The sequence below is a fragment of the Triturus cristatus genome, chromosome 1_1, assembly GCF_964204655.1.
Source record: "Triturus cristatus chromosome 1_1, aTriCri1.1, whole genome shotgun sequence".
NCBI lineage: Eukaryota > Metazoa > Chordata > Amphibia > Caudata > Salamandridae > Triturus > Triturus cristatus.
In genome coordinates this window covers 564,566,012-564,583,962 of record NC_140579.1, presented here as the reverse complement: position 1 = coordinate 564,583,962, position 17,951 = coordinate 564,566,012, and the positions used below count along the sequence as shown (strand labels likewise).

Below are 17,951 nucleotides of genomic sequence, written 5' to 3'. Positions count from 1 at the left end.
CCCCAGCTGTAGCAGTAGGAGTGCCTCTTTCTCCTCTCAATGTAAAACCTGTTGTGTTAAGATAAAAAAAAGGCATCCAAATCTGAAATAAGCCACTGTGTAGTAGCACCTTCAGTTACTTGTCTACCAGCAACCTCTATGCATTTGCTTTCCTTGTCTGGGGCTGGGGCGTTACATGCGATACCTGGGCTGAAGCACTCTTTCTGGCAGTATGAACTATTAGAGAGACTTAGGGTATCTAGCCGATAATATAAAGTGGGTCATTCGGTGAAGCTTGACAACTTTGGCCCTAACTGGGTCCTTAAAGTTATCAGGGCTGAACTTCAGCATACCCTAAAGCAATGGCCTTCAAACTTTTTTTTTATCCTGGTCAACCAGGCTTTACTAAAGTGTTAAAGTATCCACAGTTCATTTCCAGTAATGGTGGGAGGGAAAGGTTTAAGGAATATTTGGAGTCCTTTCTCTTTTGACATTTACTCCCAGCCAGTATTTAAATGACAAATGGTGTTAGTGATGGCCCATTAGAGAGTCGCTTACTGATACTATTTGTTTCCACTTGAAACAAAACACTTTTATCAGCATGATGCTTCTCTTGCTCACAGCCTGGCGCGCCCCCTGGGATCAATTAAGGCCCCAGTTTGAAGACCTCTGCCCTAAAGCATGTGTAGGACCAGTTCCATCTTGGAAAGGGTCTCCAACGAAAAGTCATCCTTACCTTCTTCGACGAGCATGGTGACTTTATGGTTTCAAACCAATTTCTGTACGATGGCATGGTATTCCATACTATCATCCAGCAGGGAGGGTTTAATCGGGTATGGCTTCAGGTCTTGGTATTCAGTAAAAAAGGCGGGGTGGCATAGTCATGGGTCATCTCTATCCCTTTCACTAGTGGGCTAGTCATATGGATACCCTTCCCCATTCAAGCTACCAGGGTTACTGTAGCAGGGCCTGAAGTTGCAGACAGCACTCCTATTGGTTTAGGAGCTAAACCTGTCCAAACCGGATGGCAGAAAAATCTAAATTTAAATGCGGAGTAGGTGTACATGTTCTTTGTGGACAAAGACAGAAGTCACACAATGAGACTTGAAGCTTCTTCGAAGAAAAACAACTTGCAATGTTCGAGGCGAACAATAGATGGCAGGAGTATGCAAAGCATGTGCATCTACAGCCACACATGATACAAACATTTATTTACTATTGGCTTTAGGCATTGATGGTCTGAGAACATCAGAGCACCAACAGTTGCAATGACAAAAGGGAAAATTAACTCCTAATGCTAAGGGAGAATACATTTGAAGGAGCAGAACATTCTAAACACCACTGGATACATCACTTGGATACGTCATCCATGCAATATGATGCACAAGGTCAAACCAAGTAGACATGTTCTCCTCAAGTGTCCAACCAACATTAGGAAAAATTGATATCTGACTGAATACAGGGATAAGCCCTTTGTTCACACAGTTCTACAACTGACATTAGTTGGACACACTCTGGACCCAAACCATGATATTTCTCCTGGGTTATGGAGGCAGATTAGTCATTCTTACCATTTATGGTACTTGCAGGTTAGGGCACCATTCACCAATTCACTAATTGATCCTGGTTCACTGATGTCATCTAGAAGAATAACTAATGGCACATCTCCGATTCCAGTATCTCGGTCAATCTGGTTAGCTAGGTTGGAGAGATACAGCTGTAGGTCCTGGGAGGAATAAGAGAGGCAAGCTTACACAATGACACTCTAAGCTCAAGAAAGAAAAGAATCTATTTTAAATGTGTGGGCACAGTTTTCTAAACAGCGTGGCATGTAGTCTCGCAGTCTGTGATTTGTTGCTCAGATGTATCTTTAGAAGAAACACTTCAGGAAAGTCCGTCCACCCCTGCATTTGAATCATTTGTACTTGGAATGACCCTGCCATTCAGAAGTCTGATATCTACAGGTCATCCGACAGCAACTGGTCTTTACTAATGTCTGTTAAACGGGACCAAGAAGTCCCTTTGTGTGCCACGTGCACTAAAGAATTGCTTGCACTCACTCGTATAGCTAAGAATTTATCAGCCAAACCTATTTAACTTTGCTTTGTGTCTAGCCCCTAAGCAGACTAGAGTAAACTCTTAAATCTAATAAAATATATCGCCAACGCTCTAAATGCGTCATAGAATAGAATTTAAAGACGTTCTCTTTTGCCTCCATGCCCCCTTCCGTGGTGACACTGAAAACGTCTGTTACCTTGCACGACTGCTGATGCATGTTGAAGGTCACCAGGATGCCCTCCGAGACCTCACGCCCCGACCTTTCCACCAGGTATTCGGAAAGACGGTTAGTCAGGTAAGTTTTGCCTGTTCCACTGGGTCCCGAGAGGATCAGTCGTCGGTGCTTGAGAAGGAGGCTGATGTAATGCTGCATCATGGGCTTGGGGATTAGGGTTTCAAACACCAGGCTATCAACGCACTTCTCCTTCAAGCCTATAGCAGGTGGAAGAAACAATTGAGCATTTATTTAGCGTTTAATAAGGTAACCTAAAGTCCATGCCTTTGAACCCCCTTCGACCTATTGCAGAAACTTGTGTCAAAAGTGAGCCAGTAGCCATACAGCACCCAAACTAATGGAGAAAACACCTATGGCTTTAGGCATATACCAGGAGAAAAAACAGATATCTGGAATTTTACAAAAAGAAGCTAGCTTCCCCACCCACACTGCTTTGAAAGATGGAATATGCAACATCAGATGTTTCTGAATAACACTAACTCTAGATTCTGACGAGTAAGTTACTCTACAGTGAAAACCAAAATGTTCACGCCATGCAAAGCAGTAATATGGCAGAAGAAATTATCTTCCATGCCAAATCAGACATGTGTATTACTCTCTGCACTGGCTGACATTAGATCCTTTTATGTTTTCTTGCTTCTCCCCTTGCCCTCTCAGAGGTAATGTTCGTATTTTTGTAGGGTAGACAGAAATGTGTGAAAGAGACAAACCCCAAGGTACCTGATGAGAAATTGTTTCAATGTGAAGATAGTTCAATTTGATATAGTGAAAACTAAAACACCCTAGGAGATTAAAAAGGAGAGTAAGAAGCTTGAACAAGACAATATAGTGTCTAAACAACTATGTACTATAGGTTCCAGCAGCGTTTTCTGGTGATGTGCAAGATAGGCAAGCTCCAGAGAATGAAAGGGAAATTTAACCGCTATCTAGGCCTGGGGGGAGGCACAGTAATATGTACTGTCTGTTCTTGAAGACACGGTGGATCACAGGAATGGTGCCATTACGTTCACACATAGGTCTGGATGACATGGGAGACTGAACTCCAAGACTGCCGCTCATGGATGCAAAATGCTGTCATGTTCCTCTCTTTTTAACTATAAAACCGGCCCTGGGTTGTAGATTCAGCCGCCTTCAAGCATTACAGATTAGGGGATCAACACAAGGATACTACAAGTTACAAAGATGTACTGCTAAGAAAGGCAGTGTAAGTCGAAGGGTCTTTAGACACAAAGAAAGTCGCCTGCCAACTTTAGAAGAGCTGCTTTTCACTGCAGTCAGAAACTTACTGTTCTTTCTAAAGGAGTAACAAAACAGTGATTTAAGAATTGGGAACAGAAAAAATGACCTTAGGGTGAAAAAATTAATAGAAAGACGAAATGTTTAATAGAAATGCAATTCGAATTGGAATCAGCACCGTCGGAATGTGTACTTTCTATTTTTATATAGATTTGGGGTTTTCCAATGCAGTCTCATTCTCTGTGTCCCAAATAATATTTTTTTTCTGCAAGCTCGTATAAGTTATGGAAGGTTTTATTCTGCTTTTATCAACTTATAGCAGAGTCCTCATTTTAAATCGCCAACTCTGAGGGGTAATTGTTATCCCCAAATGTACAATGTCCGTATAAGGTAAAACTGTTTTTATAATAAAAATGCCATTCCTGTTAAATGTAATCAGAAGTAAATTCTTGTTGTCTCAAGTAGTCGTCATTGTAATGTGCTGTTTACAGACTTCTTTTGTAAACTGAGATATTGTCTGCTGAATTGACTATATGGAGGGAAATGCAGTTTTACGAGAGTCATTGGAGTCTCCGTTATTATATTTGTTTTACTTTACGTTATCTTTCCGTGGCAGACAGTACCCTTGACCTTTGCCGAGCCCCGCTGAGGCACAGGACTCACTCCACTATCCACCACAGTGCCGGCCGGGCTCGGCGGTTCTTTGACCTACCTGTACAGCTCCGGGACTACAGAGACCAGCAGCCCCGCAGCAACGCCCCCGCCAGCGATTTTGCAGCGCGCCAGGAGGCGCTATAAAGTCACGCTTGGTCCCTCCTCCCGCGAGGTCGCGCGCGGGTAGCGCCGGGAGAAGCCCGGGACAAGGGCGGGACCGTCTGAGGCCGTCGTAGGCTGAAGCAGGCTGGGCTGGGCCACGTCCCTGTCATCTCCTATCCTGCCTTTGTGTGGAGTCCCGACTACAGCAATTCCATCTAGTCCTCACCCAGATCACTCAGGCAGTAATTCTGTGAGTACCTTTTGGCCTACTGTCCTGCCTGCACCATTAGCACCGGACATTTGTATTCTATTGCAAATCATTGACATTGCCATAAACGTGTTTAAAAAATATGGAGAAACGTATCTGTTCTACAGGGACTTTGGACGCCTACCTTCTGCGGGCGGATACAATTATAAGTAATGAAATCGACCTCATAGAACGTAGACTATCTGTTGAGCCATCGCACCCTTTCCTGCACAGCCACTCCTCCCACAGCACAGCTCTTTCCACACCCAAAAGTCCTTACCTCAATCCCCCATCCATATCTCACACTCCTATCACCCAAATTCCATCAGTTAATAATGATATTCACCCTCGCTCTCCCATCACCTCCTCTAAGGGCCCATTAACGCGAGGTAGAACGAAACATTCTCAAGTCACGCAACCAGGGAAATCCCAGAAAAGGCCCAGGGTAATTAAACAACGTACCGATTCTACTAAACTAAAAAAGCTAACCCAAGGCACTCAAACCGATCAGGCGGATTTCTCTCACTGTTCAGTCTTACTTCAAATCAATCTTACCTAATTCAAACTCATCACCAACTGTAAATATTAATCTTGACGATTTAGGAAACATCCTTGCACAAAAATTGGATGCTATGGCCTCAAGCCTTTATGCTAAAATGAATGAAGCACTTAAATCCCTTGAGACCAAATTAATAAACCTTAAAGAACAATCTATACCTTTTTGTGATCCTTCCATTATCCCCACCGAAGTTTTCACTAACGCCAATCATCAAAAAGACCCATTTTGCCATTTCGAAAAAAATAACCTGCCTAACGGCACTCCTCAACCATTTCTCAGTTTACCAACTAGCAGTCTGACAGATAATAACTCATCCATAACATTCTCTTCACAAAAGAATTCTGGTATCCTTCCCAACCTCAATAACCCCACCAAACGGTCTCATCCACATTCAGTCCGCCCAAATGTGCCGCCTGCCACCTGTCCATACATAGTGGTTCTAACTGGAGTCCCCTCCCTGCATCATGGAGCGACCGAGTCCTGGCCTTCCTTGAAAAATAAAGTGGTCGACTGGCTTGCTAAACACAGACAGTTTAATGTTCATAACTCAAACCAAATTATCATGGCACGAAGAACAGACTGGATTGGTCCTTCAGAAAAAATGATCCAGGGCGACTGCATCATCGTGAACTTTAGATCTCCTAAATTCGCCCGTTTGATCCTAACACAAAAAGAGGATCCTTTCCTTAACTCAACCGCAATTTCCGCTCTCCCTCTTGGCTTTTTCTACCGTCCTTCTAATTATTTGTCCAAACCTCCGACTGACCCAATTCTAATGGAAAACAGATTAAACTCCCTCTCACCAATCGAGGAAGTTGATTGACTACTTTTGGTCCCAAAGTCCCCTCAAACGCCTATAACTGTTCAATTTCCCAGTAACAAATCATCTCAATTAAATACTGATACTGAACTAGTACCCCCTCCGATGAGCAACCCACCATTTTTATTTCCTCTTCACGTCTCATCACTTCCCATCTTCTCCCAACCAGTCCTATTTACTCTCCCAACTCCTATAGACACTCTAGTTAATTCTCAAAATATTTTTCACATAGATTCTAACCTAATCCTAACCCCCGAGGTTCCTCTTCCTACTCAAACATTACAACTCGTTACACCAAATATTCCCCTAAAACCTTCCTCTTGTCACCCACTAAGGTCCATTTTTTGGAACATTGCAGGCCTGCACTCAAAAATTCAAAACGAGGGCTGGCTCGACTTCGTCAGTCGCTACGATATTATCTGTATGCAGGAAACCTGGGCTCTTTTACCTATTCATCTAAACGGTTACAAAACTTTCTTTTCCGCTGCGCTTCCCTCACCCTCAGGGCGGGCCAAGGGAGGCTTAGTGATTTACATCTCGAATCTCATTTCAGGTCAACTCATTAATGTACTAAAAGCCGAATCTAACTATCAGATCATCTCCATTATACTAAACAAAAATACTCACTTTCTGATAGTTAATTTTTATAATAATTTGCAAGACACAAAATTGCTAGGTTTATTGCAAGAAATTCAATCTTTTCTAGTGGACTACTTTCATCTGTCCCAAGTTAACAATCCCTTCTTGATTTGGGGGGGGAGACTTCAACTTATCACTATGTGATAAAAATAAGATCACATGTGGCCTTATGGATTCCAACGAATCCCCCGTCACTCATTTTAAACAATCCCTTAAAGGCTCCCTGATGAATCAAATAATGTCTTCTTTGGAAATAACTTTTTCCAACGAACTGCTAATTCCACCAATCAAGCTAACTCCAACCTTTCACGGCAGAGGTGCTATGTCATGTATAGATTTTATACTTCTGTCCTTCAGTGCAGTCAATCTGATTACCAATTTTACCACTCATGACTGCATCCACAGCGACCACTTTCCCATCTCCATCACTCTGGATCTACCCGGTTCCCTCACTCATCCTGTAAATTCACTACGCCAGAATAACCTCATAATGAACCGGCCAAATAGCTATGCCCTAAAGTGGTCTTGTATCGACCCTGAAACAATCCTGAAAGAGCTTATTATAGGGAACAGGGCAGCCTTTTCATCTTGTTTGGCAGACTCCTCCTCTCCCTCTGAGATATTATTAAACTTCCAGATTATTATAACAGAAATCAACAAGGCCTTAATCATTCCCTTCAAATCTAAACAAGCATTTACAATGCAATGGTCTCGGCATTGGTAAAGTTTGAGCTATTGGCATTGCTCATGACATTATGTTTGTTTATGTTTTTGTTTTTAAAACATTTAAAGAAACGGCATTGTCATGAGCAATGCCAATAGCTCTAACTTTAACAATGCCGAGACCGTTGCATTGTAAATGCTTGTTAAATACAACTCAGAGATGGATTGGTAAAAAGAAAGTAGTGCAAATGTGCGATTGTGCATTTTTGTGTTGGAGAGGGTGGTGCCGTAAGGCTAACAATCTGTAAAGAGAACTTAAAAAAATATCAAAGGATAAGGATGAACACGAGATAACATACTAGAAACGGAAGTGGGGCGGATAGGTCGTGAAAACAAGCATTAGACGGTTTAGGTTAAACCCAGGAATAAAGGCGATGATAATCGAGGCGTGCATCGGAAACGTGGTGAGGGGGCTCAAATAATACGTGTCTGAAGACAGATGGAAAATATGTGTCTTATTGGAAAGATGGAGGTATTGGTCTTATCCCTTATAAATTTAAATTAAAAAAAAGAGGCGCCGGGTATGGATGTTCTACGTATAATAGAGGGGTAGGGGAGAGGTATGGGCTGGATAGCGAGGTGGGGTGCGATGCCCAACAATTAAGACAAGTCAGTCACAGCGGTTAGTAGGTGGGAAAGAGGCACTAGGCCCGGAGAAGTGCCTTTTTGGACGTCTGTGCTGCTCTACTGGGTGCCAGAGAATGGAACTGTCCTAGGATTGGGTGATAAATGTACCTCTCAGACTCACCTCCACTATCTTCTCACACTGTGTGCCTTTGCCGGCACCGGGCCCGCCAAGGACGAACACCACCAAAGGCTTCATGACAGAGCTTAGGATACAGCGAAGACTGGGAGGAATGCGGGACAGCGAGCCGAGGATACTGTACAACATGCAGAGGCTGGTGAAAGGCGGCGCAGGACACACCCGAGGGAGGGGCGGTACACCCGGCCTCAGTGGAACCAGGAAACCAGAACAGAAACCGGCAGGCAGGAGGGCTACTAACATAGAAGAAAGACTACCACGGATATCCTGATTCTAGTGTGACAACAGGTCGGAACTATGTAAAGTTAAAATAGGAAGTCTGATGCGAATAGGTTAGATTTCCGCGACTTGTTACTATGTGTCAACTCATATTTGTCAATACACAGTACATGCAAGTTAAATTCAAAATAAAAATCAATCACTTGAAGATGTCCGCCGCTTTTCAAATGTTCATTAAAGAACCTTTTACGGCCTCCTTCGAGTCAGCCATGTTGGGAAGTGGCGATTTTTAAGCCACTCCCATAGAGCTCTGAACTGTAGAATGTTCGACCGATGCAGGGATCCAAACCCGCTATTAATAGCAAGTGGCAGCAAAAATAAGCATGGCATACAAAAACATGGCAGAAGCTTGCACGGCACACAACAATGACATTGAGGAAGCACTTAAGGAGCTGTGTATCACCAAACCCATTGTAGAAATAGCAACAGAAAGACTTCAGTTTTAAACTCCTTCCAGTAACCCAAAAAAAAAACGTGAACGGGAACAAAAACTGTAAACGAAACATAGTTGCAAATTATACCCCACATGTGAGTCAATATGCTGCCGATGGTTGATGAAGGTCCTTAATTCCCACAAGCAGTTCCATTCTTCACTTTTTTCACTTAGCGTAATGTTCTGCCTATACGTAGAGCAGTTGCGCGGCATTAAATAAAGTCTCTCTCGCCGATCTCACCAATTCTCCATGAAACACAGCATGTAATTAATCAAAGGCGTGTGGGTAGACGCTTCATGAATACAAAAACACTTCCTGGACTCAACAATGCAAGGCAGTTCGCATTCCAGTCTTCGCCATTCATGACATCACTATGCAACATCGCCGTCTTCTACAAGCGCTGAGTTTACGTTCTTGCCCTTGTGCCAAAGGCTTGCTGAGTCGACACTAAATCGTCGAGTTGCGCATGGCAGCCTCACGGTGGATTCAAATTTCGCACAAACTCCACAACACAACAGTAAGGAGGCACACGCTGTAATGTTATGCACTCGCAGCCGTTATCTCCGATGGCTGCAAATTTAAATAAACACTCAGTCAAAGTTTGTTGGGCGCATATATGGACAGCACACCGCATCTATGCCAAACCATACATCGCCGAGAACTCACCCATATGTTGACCTCTAGTGCGTAGGTGGGGGGGGGCTTCTGATTGTGGTAGTCACCTGTGAGAGTGAGACACGCTGACTGAGTCAGCCCCCTAGGGAGGGCGGGAGTGAGTGTGCGAGGGAGCTGAATGTTCCAGCCTCCTGGGGGAGGGGGCGGCTGGAGTATCGATTGCGACGAGGCAACAGCGGGTCTGAAGCCTCTAGGGACAGCCGGGGTGCACAGGAGTACCCCCAATACCGGACATACAAGAGCCAAGCAAATGCAAAAAAAAGACTGGTGGCAGCACAAATGTGAGCTGGCGGGTGCTGCGGCTATAGAATATTTTGTTAGGAAATTCATTCCCACCCTCCCAACCGCACGTAGAGAATAAAAAATAAATTTCCGTTTACCAGGGAGAAAATGGAGGCTGTCGGCTGGCAGTATCGGGGAGAGATGGAGAGATGAGGTGGGCGGAGAGGGGAGGGCTGTGATGGCGAGGGAGGGGTGAACAGATGGGACGCAGAGGAGAGGGCCGCAGCGGGGATGCCCAGCCGTGAAAGATGAGGGGGGCGGGGTTCGAACAAGTGAGGAGCGGAGCGGAGATCTTGAATATTAATTTGGCGCTGCGCGTCAGAACAGAGTAGCCCGTTTTTGCTTCAAACTGTATTTTTTTAGGCCGGACTGAGAAGTCAAAGCAGCCCTGGCAAATGATACCAGTCCAGCCCCCATGTGGTGCATAGCGAACGGAGGGCCCGCATAACAAATTGGCAAAGCGTGCACAGAGTAACCCCTGACGGAATAGAAGGGAAGTGGATTCGGACACACGCCACTTACTTCAAAAGGTACTGCGGGATGGCGCAGCCTTCGAGCTAAAAACGAATCCTTACGGGGGAAAGTTCACAGGAAATAAAATATTTAAAGGGCAGGAGCCGAGAGCAGGGGGAGAGGACACGCACACCACCGCCTTTCTCCGAGGCACAGCAGAAAATGCCTCGGAGAAAGGGAGTGTCCTTTTCGGATTGGGGGGCGTGTTTTGCTGTTGTCTCCTCCCTGAGACTTCTCGCAAAAAACACGCCCCCCGATCCGAAAAGGACGGGGCAGGATCGGAGTGACGGGACCTCTTCTCCAATGGCTGGCCAGCATTTACTAGGCCAGCCAATGGAGAACAGGAGAGAAGAGGGGCGGGAGCAAGCCCCTCTTCTAAAAGTCACTCAAAATCATTAAATCTCGCGAGCGAGACTGCGCAAGCGCAGCCTTCGCTAGCCGAGACCTAAAAAACACCTATATTTAGCTGGTTTAATTCCACCTGTTCTAAGGCTCACAAAGCGCTGAAGCAGGCATTAAAGAAAGTCCCGCGCATTAAATCGGAGGTAGCCCAAGCTAGAAAATTCTATTACGAGTGCTTAAAGAACCGTAAATCAGAATTAAAAGAAGAACTCTGGTCTGCCCTCCATAATAGCTCTAAAGCGAAGGACCCTACAGCCTTTTGGGAGGTAATCAATTCATCCTTCCTCTCAGCCCCAAAAAATCAAAACTCTTTAGAGGTGGCCATACCGGAGCAAGAATGGATTAATCATTTTTCCCAGATATTTAGTCTAACTCACTCTTCTCCATCATCCTCAAATTTCCCTCTGCAGGCTATCCAATCCTCTACCCACGATTCGCATCCCATTCACCCTGAATTCACCTTGGATGACATCACTTCAGCCCTGAAAGCCAGTAAGGGGGGAAAGGCTCCAGGACCGGACGGGGTTCCTGTAGATATATATAAGTCCAACATCGACCTGTGGGCTCCCCTTTTACTCAGAGTACTGCATGCATCCAGCGAGACAGGACCGATGGACTCATGGTCTGAGTCCATATTGGTTCCAATATTCAAAAAAGGGGATCGCAACAGTCCGACTTGTTACCGACCCATCTCTCTGCTTGACTCTCTCGGCAAAGTGGTGGGTCGTGTTTTACTTGACCGACTTCAGTGCTGGGCAGACCACAACAACATCATTTCAGATCTACAATACGGCTTCAGAGAGGGTCTGGGAACAATCGACCAGGTTCTGAACCTAGTACTGATTAGAGGAAAATACGTGAATGCAAAGGGAGGCAATTTCCATATGGCTTATGTCGATCTCTCCGCAGCATTCGACTGCGTTTCTCACACAAAACTATGGTCAATCATGTTGGACATAGGGGTGGATAAGACCATAGTTAATTACATCCGAGAACTTTACTCTGGCGCCACTGCCAAAGTAAGATTCGGCACAGGGGGCCAACTTTCATCATCTTTTAAAGTGGAACGGGGAGTAAGACAGGGATGTGTCCTGGCACCCTTCCTTTTTACCATCTACACTAACGGCTTGGAGGCAGCCATGTTGGAGGGGAGCCAGGACCTACCCCTGGTCAAAAATCGACCAATCCCCGCATTACTATATGCCGACGATGCGGTAATTCTCGCCCGCACCCCACTAGAACTCCAACGCTCCCTGACCCGTTATCACAATTTCATGTCCAATCTCGATCTAAAAATTAATCTGAACAAAACCTTCATTATGTCCTCTAGTAAAACATCACCAAAGGTCCCACGCATATACATTACCTCCACCAAGATAGAAATTACAACAACCTATCCCTACCTGGGAGTGGTGATAGATAATAAGGAGACCTGGAAAAGGGCAATTGAGTCGAGAAACCATCAGTTTCTAAAGGCCACCATGGCTCTAATGTCCTTTACCCAGAGACTCGGAAAGAGATCGCCGACGGAAATCCTGGAAATCTATCGCCCAAAATGCATTTCAACTGCCATTTATGGTGCGGGTATCTGGGGTCACGCCCGAGTAGATTCCATCCAAAAAACAGAAAACTCCTTTTTGAGATATTTACTATCACTCCCTCAATCCTCATCTACCTATGCCTGCCACCAAGAACTTGGCATGCCATTCGTAACCGATCTCATCCGTCTGCAACCAATCCTTCTCTGGCACCGTATCTGGACCTCAGACAAGACGTCACTAACCAAAGAAATCATTACTGACTGTCAAAAACTGGATCATTCTGAAAAAGTTCCCTGGCTAAATTTTGTCCGCAATTTCCTTAATGACCTGGGTTACCCGAATTTCTATTCGTCACCACATGATATGCTAAGAATATCGCGCAAATCACTCAAAATGGAATGTCTAAAACATCTTGACAATCTCCGGTTAACAACAGAAGCCAACAAACCTTCCGTCCAGCACTCCCTACTAATCCAAACTTCTTTCAAAATTGAGCCTTATTTGTCCTCCTGCTTTCCAATCTACGATGTTTTCCTACTCACCAGATTTAGATTTAATAATTTCCACCGATTAATTACTTTCCCGAACCCAAATGACTGGTCAAAGGTTCTTTCCACATGTCCCTGCGACGATCTTTCTTTACAGTCCCTTCTACACGTTACTTTTTTTTGTAAATATTTTATTGAACCTAGAAAACGGTGGTTGAAACCTGTTCTGAAACAATTGTCAATGCGCAAATGTCGTCCAGCATTACTGGTCCTACAAATGTTAGAATCTCCTGCAATTTGTTTTAATATTGATATGTTTTTAAAATTTTGCCTAAGGCACAGATCAAACCTTTAAACATTAATCATTTAGTTCCTCTGATTTTTAGCTGTATATCATTAACCATCGCAAAACACAAAAACTAATTTATATTATTACTTAAATTTTGCTGATAATTAGGTTATTTGACATGTTCTGATGATTAATTATTCTCATTTTTTAAAAGACTTTGATCTGTTAGATCTTTCTGCATGTACTGTTATAAAATGAATTTTTATTAATTAGCTAAAAATGCTGTATTTGTACCTTGCTTATATGGATGTGCTTTGCCTCCGAATAAAGCTTTTATTGAATTGAATTTTACGTTAAATTTAATTGAAAGATATATTGTCAACATTTCCAAAAGACACTATTTCGTGTGTTTGCAATTATTTATTTTACATTTATGATATTCTGGGTTCAGTAAGTTCAAGCACCCTTTTGGTCGAGGAAAGGGGTGTGTTTTTGTTTATTGTACCTGTTTTTACAAATAGATCTTTTTGCTCGCATAGTCTTTTCTAGTCACATGTTGAGCATAGCCCCATTCGCTGTATACCTTTGTCTTTTCACAAGAAATCAAACGTTGTGGCAGAATATTTCCAGCAAGAGTAGCATACTGAATACATAGCAATGACTCGAGCAGCTGGACCCATTAATAAATGAATGCAGCCGAATCAATAAATGAACAAATTCAGACAGGGAGTTGATTTCGCCTGCTGACTTTGATCACACTACAAGTAAAGGGAGTGGTATACAAATAGGTGACTGACGATTTCGGCGCTACCGCTGTACTATTTGCAGATTATGCAGAAGGTGTGGTTACCTTTTTACATTCATGGGCGGTGTATAAGATTTATACACGTCTTGTGGGCACCAACCACAAACCTGTAGCTGAAATCCAAGAGCGATAAGAGTGTGGGAGGGGAGCTGTTGGCGAAGCCACAGAAAATCCAAGTGAGAAAAAGATGGGGCTATTTGCTGTTCTCGTCGATCTAAGGGAGCAGGCTGCAGCTTTTGCTGGGTTGTTTCTTAGGCAGGGGCGTAGCGGGGTGCTGGATGTTCCACGCCCCCCCCCCCCCCCTCATAAATGTATTTTCTGATAAGTAGTTCGGTACAGGTGCTTTCAGTCGGGTATTGAGACGGAAGTCGGATGTCAACAGGAATTTTTACACCTACACGCACACACTCTCAAAACGATGTGTTTTCTATCTCAGCATCCCTTTTCCTTTCCATTCCCCTTAAGCCCATCTCATGCAGCCTGTTTGTCGCGTAATGTATTTGAACAATTCCTGCCAGCCATAATGTAGGAAAATCCATCCCCCCCCCCCCCCTCCTTTCCGCCAATATTACTGACCAATATACCAAGTTCCTAGGAGCAGGAGGAGATTAGAGCACTCTTGACGTATTGGTGGAGATTGATACCGGTCAGAATCGTGCTAGTGGAAACACTCAGTATGTTGCACTTATTTATCGGTTCGGCTTTGCAAAAGAGATTCACGCTTAAAAAGACAGCCGATCAGGAACATGAATATGAACTAATTTTCATTAACCATATTGTTCGGTTTCGTGGAGAAATGAGGCCACTTGGAGGGATCACATATACCCTCATGGATTTTTAAAGTCATTTATATTTGATGCAACGGAGGCATCTAGTGGTCACGCTTATGAACTGCAAGTAGAATTGGAGTTAGCGAATTTCTTTTCCGTGACAAAGGAAATCATATTTTGCAACTAGCCCGCCTGAAGCTGAAACGTCGTCTTTGGCGTGCTTTTAAAAGCGCTTCTCTCCTCCCTACAGCTAAAATGTGACAATTGGAAGTATCGGATGTGATACGCAATGCTTGGTTATCCAAGAAGTGACTAATAGTACTAGAATCCGTTAGTACTGCATGCCTCTCCTCGCAGGAAGAGTGGCTAAGTAAGACTTACCTTTGAGGACGACTGCGATGGTGCTAGCCCCCCTCAGGGTCCTGCAGGGCAGCATCTCTGGTGTCTCCCCATCCAGCACCCTCTTGACGTGGCTGATGCTAAAGGCATAAAGTGACTCGCTGGTCAGTCCCAGTGTGGAGGCCGGGTCCATCTTTGCTACATATTCCTGTGGAGAGAAAAGGATTTAAGTTATCTATCTGTAAACTCTTGCACTTTGCCTCTTGTAGCCAGAAAAAAAGTCCATCTTTCTAAGGAACTTTGTATGAATGGCCACTAGGTGTCACTGCTAGCGTGCGATCTAGAACAGGAGAACCACAAGAAATCAAAGACATATGCAAGCAGTGAGACAAGCTACGACAAGTAGAACTGGATAGCAAGGGAGAAGAAAAGACAAGGGGAGTAACAGAAGATGGGGGGTGAGAATATAGGAAAGATGTAGAGCTAGAGAAAAGGAGGACTGCCGGGATAGGCATTTGGGAAACAAAAAGCGAGCCATGCAGAACAAAACACGATCACTTAACAGGAGCGAGCTCATTAAAAGTTAAAATAGTTGTGTAGCTACCAGGAAGACTTGGCAGATTGCGTCATCCATCATCTTCCAGTCGGCTTTCAAACTGACTTTCACGCAGCCCAGAAAGAACTCCTGCTGCTTCAGATCCTGTAAAAGAGACCAGTAAACACTGAGAAGGACGGAGTCCGGTTTTCCCACACACATCAATCACCTACAAAACAACCCTTTATTCAGCAGCTCTGCGACCTTATTGCACCATGGTTTCCAACAACTTTAGCTCAAAGGTGACACGAGATTCCAGGAATAACCTATTCATACTTTACACTAAGAGCTTTATAACAACACCAACTAGCCCAGGGGTCCCCAACCTTGGGTGCCTACACCTCCAGGGAATGCAAGATGGCATTAAAGGGGGTGCAACAAAGAGGGAAAGGATGTTGTTGAATATGTACTAATTGTACAGAATGCACCCCGTTATGTCAGACGTAGTCTGTCTTTTGTGTTAGCGTTATCACATGACTATCTCTGCCAATCAGTAATGGTGTGTGACGTCAGAAAGGGGGAGTTCACGGGGATGCCATTTTAGTTTTGCCCGCGCAGCGGTGGTGAGTGGCTCGTGGATCTCTGTACTAATAAATCTTATGAAACTTCGCACCAGGTATCAGTCCTTATTTCGTTACAACAAATGGCGACGAGGGTTTGTGCGACTTCAGAGGCCCGCGAGCGATCTTTTGCTGAGTGATTCGATCTGCTGACGGACGACGGCGGCTGGTGGGCGGTGTCGCGCTCTTTTCCCCTTGCGAGCGGACGTGCTTTCAGTGCCGCGAGTGCCCTGGATTACTGAGGTCCCGCTGCCGGCCCCACGGTGTGCTGCCGTCATTCTTCCTTCGCGTCTCCACTGATGCCGGCGGACGCGCCTCTTCATTGCAGAGACCTCGCCTGCTGCAGCGTGTCCTCTCCAGCTGCTGCTGCATGCGCTCTGCCCGGAGTGCTTCCTGCCACGCGACGGTGATCCTGCGGCGCCCGTCGGACCTCCTGTGAGTGCGTCGCGGGCGCCAGTAGGGTCCAGTCCATGTACTCTACTGCCAGGCAGGCCTGCATATCTCGAGCTGCGCGCCCGGAGGGCTAGGGCGCGGAGGAGTACATACCTGCTACTGAGACTCTTTCCAAGGCATTGCTGGGACGCATTCGAAGGTACTGTGTGCCGCGTTGCCCTTTCTGCTGCAATCTTGAGGCACTGACACTACTGCTATTTTGAGTAGGGGAGGTTGTGGTCATACCGTGCATCAGCCTGCTGCTCACGTGCCCTAGTGTGTTGTGTGGGTGCTTGAGACCATGGCGCAGAGTAGCAACATATGTGTGCCGCCCCTCTTCCTCGAAGACCCGGGTAAACCTTGTATGAAGTGGAAGAGTTAGTTGCGGGCTTTCGAGAACTACATCGTCTCCATAGATGGGAAGAAGTACGATGCGGAACGGAAACAAGCGCTTCTGTTTGGCTTGCTGGGGAAGGCTGGCCAGGAGATATTCGACAGTTTGCCAGAGTACGAGAACCCACCAGGGGTGTTCATCCCGCTCAACGAGTACCAGGAGGCGGTTAAACGTCTCGAGCGACAGTTCTCAGAGGAAAGTAATATTATGGTGGGGCGCCATAAGTTTGCGCTGCGGAAACAAGCGGAGGGGGAGACCATTGAGGAATACATTGCTTGTTTGCGTGTTCTGGCGCAGGATTGTGAATTTGAAGATATGGTTGACACGTACATCCGAGATCAGGTGGTGTTTTACTGTCATTCCAAAAAGGTGCAGGAACGTTTGCTAGCGTGCAGAAACCCGACTCTCAAAGAGGTGACTGACATTGCGAAAGGAATTGACAGGTCGCTTCTCTCTACCAAAGAATTGGCATGTACTAGTTCTAGCTCTAACGTGATTTATTTGCAGGATAAGAAGAGATCTGATCATAAGCCTACAGACAAGGCGTGGACTGCCAAAGCGGTAGATAGGAAGCTGTTAAGTTGTTTCAGGTGTGGCTCACAAGACCATTTAGCAGATAGCAAATCCTGTCCCGCGCTGGGCAAAACATGTACGAAGTGTAAAAAAGTGGGTCACTATGCCACGGTTTATAAGACGAGGAACCCCATGCGCAACGTGAAAGTGAGTTCTGTGAGTGAGGGTGATATGGAAATGTGTGTGAACATTGTATTATCCATAGACACGGCGGATGGCCGTGTGAAGGGGCCCATAGGCTCGGTGATGATAGGGTCGGTGGAGTTGCCGTTTACTGCCGATTCGGGTTCGCCCATAACGCTGATTTCTGACACAATATTCGATGAGAAGTGGTGTGATGTACGGTTGATTGAGACGGATGTGAATCCGAAAGCGTTTGGGGAGCAAGACATTGAGATGCTGGGTTACTTCTGTGATACCCTCACTTTTAAGGGAAGGGTGATTAACACAAAGATATATGTGGCCGAGAAAGGCAGGAATCTGGTGGGTTGGAAGGACCTAGCGAAGTTGGGGCTGATTTTGGTTCCCGGAGCGGATGACCCCATAGTCCTGCGAGACGATTGGG

At 45.2% G+C, this 17,951-nt stretch overlaps 1 protein-coding gene across 15 annotated transcripts in view; it reads right to left on the bottom strand.

Annotated features, from left to right (window-relative positions):
• Window positions 1-17,951, bottom strand: part of NAV1 (neuron navigator 1) — a 2,160,095-nt gene that overhangs the window by 67,824 nt on the left and 2,074,320 nt on the right. For all 15 annotated transcript variants that reach the window (XM_085644319.1, XM_085644290.1, XM_085644280.1 and 12 more), the window contains 4 exons: window positions 15,437-15,532; window positions 14,875-15,040; window positions 2,234-2,469; window positions 1,551-1,705 (listed from right to left, as the gene is read on the bottom strand). In XM_085644319.1, the coding sequence (XP_085500445.1) occupies window positions 1,551-1,705; window positions 2,234-2,469; window positions 14,875-15,040; window positions 15,437-15,532 (653 nt within the window). The remainder of the gene's footprint in view (window positions 1-1,550; window positions 1,706-2,233; window positions 2,470-14,874; window positions 15,041-15,436; window positions 15,533-17,951) is intronic.